The 7,548-nt window shown below is 39.9% G+C and overlaps 2 protein-coding genes across 7 annotated transcripts in view; one reads left to right on the plus strand and one right to left on the minus strand.

Annotated features, from left to right (window-relative positions):
• Nucleotides 1-4,004, plus strand: part of fbn1 (fibrillin 1) — a 74,205-nt gene extending 70,201 nt beyond the window's left edge. For both annotated transcript variants that reach the window (XM_046033452.1, XM_046033451.1), the window contains 3 exons: nt 1,340-1,571; nt 1,645-1,840; nt 2,334-4,004. In XM_046033452.1, coding sequence (XP_045889408.1) covers nt 1,340-1,571; nt 1,645-1,840; nt 2,334-2,717 — 812 coding nt within the window. In that variant the 3' untranslated portion in view covers nt 2,718-4,004. The remainder of the gene's footprint in view (nt 1-1,339; nt 1,572-1,644; nt 1,841-2,333) is intronic.
• A 312-nt stretch (nt 4,005-4,316) lies between these two features.
• dut (deoxyuridine triphosphatase) lies at nt 4,317-7,548 on the minus strand. 5 transcript variants are annotated; one of them, XM_046033454.1, is made up of 8 exons: nt 7,398-7,548; nt 7,191-7,256; nt 6,553-6,700; nt 6,146-6,237; nt 5,925-5,969; nt 5,733-5,807; nt 5,044-5,114; nt 4,317-4,455 (listed from the first exon to the last, which is right to left on the minus strand). In XM_046033454.1, the coding sequence occupies exons 1-8, from the start codon at nt 7,513-7,515 to the stop codon at nt 4,399-4,401; spliced, it is 672 nt and encodes a 223-aa protein (XP_045889410.1). In that variant the 5' UTR covers nt 7,516-7,548; the 3' UTR covers nt 4,317-4,398. The 5 variants fall into 5 exon arrangements, with proteins under 5 accessions (XP_045889410.1, XP_045889411.1, XP_045889414.1 ...); XM_046033455.1 differs by lacking the exon at nt 7,191-7,256; XM_046033458.1 differs by lacking the exon at nt 7,398-7,548 and having other exon boundaries at nt 7,191-7,349.

Raw genomic sequence — 7,548 nt, forward strand, 5'->3', positions numbered from 1 at the left:
ACAGCCTCTTCACTTGCCTTAATCAGAAAACCTTAAATAGATTACAGACTGTACAGAACTCAGCTGCTCGGCTCCTAACTAGGACAAGAAAATATGATCATATCACCCCTGTTTTAGCATCATTGCACTGGCTCCCTGTTTGTTTTAGGATTTGATTTTAAGATTTTACTCATTACTTTTAAGGCTATTCATGGCTTGGCTCCAGATTATATTTTAGATATTTTAACTCCGTATGAGCTCTCCCGTGGCCTAAGATCTTCTGGCAAGGGCCTCTTGTCCTGGAGCCAGACTAAGAACAAAAGGTGACCGAGCATTTGCTGTCAGGGCCCCCAGGCTCTGGAACGACTTGCCTGAGGAAATTAGGCTGGCAGGGTCGGCTTCTTCTTTCAAATCTCTTTTAAAAACTTACTTTTACCGGAAAGCATATCCAGATTTTATCTGAGCTGTCACTCGTTTTACTATTCTTGCCCTACCGTTCTTATCAATTTGTTTGCTTGTCTTATCTTCCTTACCTCCTACTGAACATATTTGTTATACTTTATTGTGATCCTTGTTTTTATATTCTGTATTTTACCCCCCTGTATCTTTTACCCACGTGGTTATTTGATTTTGTATTTTATGTGTGATTTGTTGTGAGGCACTTTGTACTTTGTTTGATAAGTGCTATATAAATAAAGCTTATTATTATTATTATTATTTAACAAGGGGGCACTTACTTTTTCACAGCACTGTATGTATCATATAGTATGGCCATTTTTAAAATCAATTTTAAAATTCCACCCTTCCCCTCTTTCCTGCCACTCTTAAAATAGAAACATGTCCAAAATGTTTTTCCTTTCCTCTGGAAGTTCAACCCTTCCCTTACTGTGGTAAGGTCGTGAGAAAAGGAAATGTTACAACTAAATGTTCAATATCCTATTTAGAACCCTAAAAAGATGTACAATTAAGTGTACTATATATGTACACCTAATTAATAGAACGAGACAAAAATACAAACTATGAGGGTAACAAGAGAGACCCTGAGAGGCTTATGAAAATATCTCTCAGAAAAAAGTCGCCTATTGAAGTAGGGACAAAAAAGAAGAAAAAAAAGGATAGGTCCAAAGTCTGTAGTACATAAAAGAATTAGAAATAGCTCAGGCATACACAATGTAATTGTATGGTACAGTGTGTGTGTGTGTGTGTGCGTGTGTGCCTCTGTGTACAGTAACTTCTGTTTTTAGTTTTAATCACTCCACATATTTACAACTTTCATGGCAGACTTTCCCAGCATTGTTTGTGTCCTTCAACTGGAATGACCTTCTGTTTGTTTACTTCCCGTCAACTTCCTGTGACCCAGATGAGAACGAGTGTCTGAACAGCCAGATCTGCGGGGGAGCGTCTTGCCACAACACCCTGGGGAGCTTCCGCTGCCTCTGCCCCACCGGCTTCAACTACGAGCAGACGGGCGGAGGCTGCACAGACGTCAATGAGTGCTCCACCAGCCAGAACCCCTGCAGGTTTGGCTGCTCAAACACAGACGGGGGCTACCTCTGTGGATGTCCGCCAGGACAATTCCGCGCAGGACAAGGGTACGTAAAGTGAATCGATGTGTAGATCTCTAGATGTTTCTAGTTGACCGATGGCTTTGTGTTTGCTTTTCAGGCACTGTGTCACAGGTCTGGGCTTTACTAGTGGCGGCGGCACCAGTGTTGGACAGGGAGGTCAGGGAGGTGAGGAGGATGATAATTCTCTGTCTCCTGAGGCCTGCTATGAATGTAAGATCAACGGCTATCCCAAGAAGGGACGCAAACGTCGCAGCACCAACTCAACACAGGAGGAACCTCTGGAAGAAGTGCAGGTAATCTTTCTGTAGCTAAGACTGAGGATGCTGAGTCATGTCCTCTTCGTTATTTTAGGGGAACCTGAGGGGACCTAACATTCAACAATTTATATGTTAAACAGGGTATGTGTTTTATTAGCTGATTCCAGTCATATTTGACTCAGGATGTATAGATTTAACTACGTTCAGGCCAACAAAATAATAAGTAGATAAATGACCAAAAAGTATAACTGAACTAATAATAATTGAACAAATAAAATATGACAAAAAGAAAGGTGTTAAAAACCTTCTCTTTGGTTTCTGGCCCAAATCATCTGAGGGTAGTAGGGGCTGCATCAGCAGAACTCAGGACTTCACTATTGCTAAAATCCTGGCAACAGCCTTGTTTCTATGTACATTTATGATACTGTGCCCTTTTGCCTTGCTTGATTAATGACAGAAAACAAACTGTACTATAGGTCACATTTCTTATAGCCACTGAATTCAGTTGGAACACGTTTTCTTTCTGCAGCTGACTGAGAATGACGTCAGTCTGGCCAGTGTGGACATCGAGGACACACTACAGTTCCACCTGAACATCAGGGACCTGAGCAACCATGACCACATCCTTGAGTTCACCCCAGCCTTATCCACCCTCAGTGACCATGTGCGGTACAGCATTGACTATGGAAATGAAGAAGGCTATTTCAAGATCAATCAGAGAGAGGGTGTCAGCTACTTGCATTTGAGCAAGAAGAAAGCCGTCCCCCCAGGGGCATACGACCTTCAGATCCGCAGTATGCCCCTCTACAGGAAGAAGGAGCTGGTTGAGCTGGAAGACCGACATGATAAAGACTACCTCACAGGACAGCTGGGAGACATACTGAAGATGAGGGTGCAGATCATCCTCCATTAACCATCACAAGACTGAGACAGGCAGATGTTCCCAGCAGCTGCTAATCCAGTGTCAGGCTCACACTTTCCAAAAGGCCAAACATCTCTGACTCTAGATCAGTGGTTAGGGGCAACTTCTGCTTGCTCCAACAGGGAGAAGGGCTCGCCACCAAAGACACAAGAAGGGGGTGGGGGGAGGGACTGCGTCATTTGATTGCCAAAGATGATTCTACATATCATAGATACAATTTCTGTGGAAAATGCCAGCTGAATGAGGCAGTATGAAAGATTTCAGTCAAATGAAGAGCATATTGCCCTGACACACAATGTCAGCTGTGTATAAAGCACTATTAAGAGTGTGAATGGTTTTTAATTGTAGGGTTTAATGTTGTATGATGATATGTGGAATCAAGTGCCACTTTGAAGGGCATGTGGACTGCAGAAAGCTCTAAAGGCTGAAGGTTTTTTTTTTTTAGAACTCACCTTAAGTGGAAGAAAACGGTGAGTCCCAATAGTCTGCAATAAATTCATTTCCTCCCCTCAGGTAAACAACTGAACAAACCTGGATACATGAAAGTAAACACATTTCTCCTTCCCCAGATATTAATTTAATGGAGTGAAGATGAAAAAAGAATAAGAATGGTTAGGAGAGGAAAGGAACCCACTATGGACTATTGAGATGTAGCCATGTCTGAGCTTGAATGACTCCTACTGCATATTTAAACTATGCTTTTCCATCTTTCCTACTGACTAGAATAATTCATATTTACTGGTGCTGGCAACACAACAACATAGACTTCTGAATGCACTGTACTACTATACAAAACTCTGTAGTCAACGAGATACAATCCCATCAGCCATTCTGAAGATTTCATGTCTTTGTAACAGTAACAGCTAGCTTCATAGCCTGTCTGCTCTCCTCTATACTACATGTAAATTGTGTTTATACTGTAATAATCGATGCCACTTTTAATCTATGAAGCATTTGTAAACTAGAGGAAGCCCCTGGAATAGAGGGGTTTGTAATGGTGCTTATAATGACCAACTACTTCCTTTGTAAACTGTGTATACATACACACCTGCGCACGCGCGCGCACACACACACACACACACACACACACACACACAGACACAGATGATGCCAAACCTGGGCCTTCATGATTATGCACTGAGGTCTTCGTGGCCACACACTCTCACAAGTACAATCAGTGCTGCATTGCCACGGACCAGCCTGACACCAGTCTGTGTTCTCCGTTCACATCAGTGAGGGTATAGTTGTAAATTCACAATAAAAACATTTTTTGGTGTATATGTATTGACTGCTGTGCATTCGCCATGATGTAGTTTAAATTACTAATGTAACAAAGTTCAACAGCTTCATGATAGATGTCCCTCTTATTCAGGCATGTGCAACGTGAGTTTCTGTAGCTAAAACACTCACCCCAGTGAATTCAGCCATGGAGCCGAGTTTAATGTTTTTTCCCCTCACTCTGGCTGAGACGCAATTCTTGTCCTGCACTGCCCCCATGTGGAGATTTGGAAGACTTTCAGGTTCATCTGACAGAACTCAAAAATCAAGAACATGAGGGTGACAGTCCCAGTAAAGATAGACTATCCAAAGTACAAAAAAAACATTAACTTTATTAGCACCCTATCTATACAGTTTCATCGTATACACTCGACTTCTATTGTATTTGGAGCCTTCAGCTGCGTCCAGTTGATCCAAAACCTCCAGCACCACGCTCTGTCTCGTCAAGAGTCTGAAAGAACATAGCAATGTTTTTTTTTTTTTTAATGTTATGATCTAATCTGATGACATATACATGAACTAAAACCAACTGTAGGGAAGACACACATGCAATGGGAAAAATCTGATCATATTAACCAGGTAAAGTACACTATCAGTTGCCAGTTAATTGGCTACACCTAGCCAAAAGTGCAGTCTGATGCAACAGTCTTGCAAAAGTATCCATGAAAGTTATAATGTTCGGTTTTTATTGAAACAGTTTTAGGTGTTTATTCAAATTATTATTTTGGAGGATCTAGTTTGTGGAGCTATTGAACTGTATTGCGTTATACAGGAGGTGTTTCAGTTATTTAGCCCATCATCAATATAAATGAGGAGGACAATATAAATACCTGTCAATATGACAATTCAACAGCACAACATGTAGTGCATCCTTCAAAATGATATAGTTAAACACCTCTTTAAAACAATTTAAACAAAAGCTCATAAGCTTCATGAAGGTAGAATTTATTGTAAACTGTTGTATTAGAGTGCATTACTTTTTGCCAAGTGTACCTAATAAAATGGCAACAGAGTGTGCGTTGTGTTTCTTGCAATTTACCTGTTGCTCCTCCAGATCTGGGTAGCAGATCCTCTCACACACCAGCTGAGCAACTCTGTCACCCTTTTTCACTGGGGAAAAAAAATGGAAAAGAGACCATTTTTAAATAACACATCTGTACCATAGACTGCATAAAAATCCTCATAATCTTTAGTCTTTATACAGTCTGATTTAGTATGCAATAAGATCTAAACATAATTGGATAGCAAAATATTTGGACTGTTAATTCCTACTCATTAATTTAGGAGGTAAAAAATAAACATTAAAATCTATTTTATTATTGCTTTTGCTAGTTTTGTGTTCTAAATGGACGGAGTTTACACAGTAGGCAGATTCACTATGTATGTAGCTTAAATATTCAATTTTATTGATATAGCGCTAATTCAACAGTTATCTCATAGTGCTTTATGAGTTTGCTATATGTATCTGTCTTGACTTTAGTGATATTTGCCAGCAAACAGTTGAATCTGATAACCCACTGTGGCATCGGGCGAGTTAAACTCAACATGTTATGCTTACTGTGAATGACACTTTCCCACTGTTGGTAAAGTGAACACCAAAAAACTAGGGTGAATATTTTCACTTCACTTTCAATCATGCTCAACAAGAAGCATGAACAAATGTCTCTACAGTAATGCCTCACCCTTCTTATAAAATCTGGGTTTTATTTCACTGATGACACTGCTCACCTTCAAATGTGTCCTTGCCGAAGTTAAAGAGCACAACTCCCACATTTCCTCTATAGTCTTCATCTACAACTCCAGCTGAGGACACAGAGGCATTAGAGAAATTAAAATGGCTGACATGACAAGTGTTTAAACATTACCTGTTCATGTTGATTGTCATCATAAGTAGGTTAGTAAAATAAGTTAGAGACTCACCACCAACATCAATGAAATTTTTTGCTGCCAGTCCAGATCTGGGTGCTGAAGAGAGAAAAAAAAAAGGAAAGCTATATTTATGGCCTGTTGTTCTGCAACTGGTGTAAAATATTACACATACAGAAAATGCTGAATTGAATTTAACATTACATGCACTGAGCAAAACTTAACCATATGTAGACATAGGATTGAAAAATTGCATCAGCATGTCCAGCACTCACCCACTCTCCCATAGCAACCATGTGGAACTGCTATCTGGATGTCCGTTTTCACAATGGCCTTATCCATAGGACCAATGGAGTAATTATATGCACTGTTTAAAGTCAGAAAACTAAGGTTAGCTGGTAGCACTATATTCATTTGATACAGGGTTTTCTACTGTGTACCGTTTAGTAAGTAGTTTCAACCTCTTTAGGAACACTAGCTAAATGTTCAGAAACATTTGAAATATAATTTTAAAGAATGTTTTGGGGGATTTTTCAAACACATTTGTATTGAGTCGTTAATTTACAGCTTCTGTTAAGAGCAACGTTAACATTTTGTGGTCACAGAACTAAAACGTAACATATAACTTCTCTCATTGTCATTAGTAAACCCAGACATAATTTTAATTCAAAGTATTACCAACCTGTAGAGATCATATCCCGCTGCTTTAGCTGAACCTCTGGTAGGTTTTGTAGCATGCTCAGAAAGTTTTGCAAATCTGAGGACAGGTCTTTCCTCTGCAGGCTTCGTTTCTGTCCTTGCCCTCTTTGATGGAGAAATTGCAGGAGCATCTAGGACAGGCATGTTGATAAGGTTTTGACAGTTGAAACACTTAAATACACTAAATAAAGACAAACTATTTAACGTTACTAAGCAGGAGACAGAACAACTGCAAGCTTAAAACCCCACAAGCTTCTGCTCCAGTGTCTTGGCGGTCCTACTATTTGAACCGAATTTCCCGCGGTGGAAGTTGCGCCAAATTAGCTCCTCCTCCTCAAAATCATGAAAGTCAAACATACTTTATTTTACACCCCCAAAACATATAATAAATAGCTCAACTAGCTTATATAAGTTGCCACAGAACTGTCATTACATTTCGTGAGAGAAACACATTTTAATAAAATGAAAAAAAGTATACACTGTTCCTATGGCAATTTCGTCACCACAATGCTCTCTGAAAATGCGTTCTCGCGAGAGTTAACGTTACAGATATAAACAAATGTACATCCGATATAAAAATAAAGGAAACATTTAGAGAATATTAGGCCTCACTGTACTTACGCATTGCATCTGAACAGAGCTGACGTAGTCTTGGTTTTGTTTCGCGTTCAGTGCACAACAGACAAGCTATAGTGCAACATATTAATCAAGGCGGTCATTTACAGCCTATGGTTACAACATGCTAGGCAGGCTAGCAAAGCTAATGTCAATAAGCGCTGAACATATTGCTAATGGTAACGTTATCCATATTATTAATATCTTGCTTGCCTTTGTTTTGAGGGGCCGTCTGATTATGACATTCCCTTCCTATAAAACGCGAAGCAGCATCATAAATCGAAGAGCATTGTGGCTGAAGACCCCTTAGCCTTAGGAACATTCGTGTCATTCTGCTTGCTAACGTCGTCTGCAAGCTAATAGC

This window comes from Micropterus dolomieu, linkage group LG20 (genome assembly GCF_021292245.1).
Source record: "Micropterus dolomieu isolate WLL.071019.BEF.003 ecotype Adirondacks linkage group LG20, ASM2129224v1, whole genome shotgun sequence".
NCBI lineage: Eukaryota > Metazoa > Chordata > Actinopteri > Centrarchiformes > Centrarchidae > Micropterus > Micropterus dolomieu.

Coding starts and splice junctions, on each gene's coding strand:
- dut (XM_046033454.1), bottom strand. CDS start 7,515: ATGACACGAATGTTCCTAAGGCTAAGGGGTCTTCAGCCACAATGCTCT. Junction 6,701..7,190: donor GCTCTGTTCAGATGCAATGC/GTAAGTACAGTG, acceptor TGCCTGTCCTAG/ATGCTCCTGCAATTTCTCCA. Junction 5,115..5,732: donor CGGCAAGGACACATTTGAAG/GTGAGCAGTGTC, acceptor TTTTTTCCCCAG/TGAAAAAGGGTGACAGAGTT.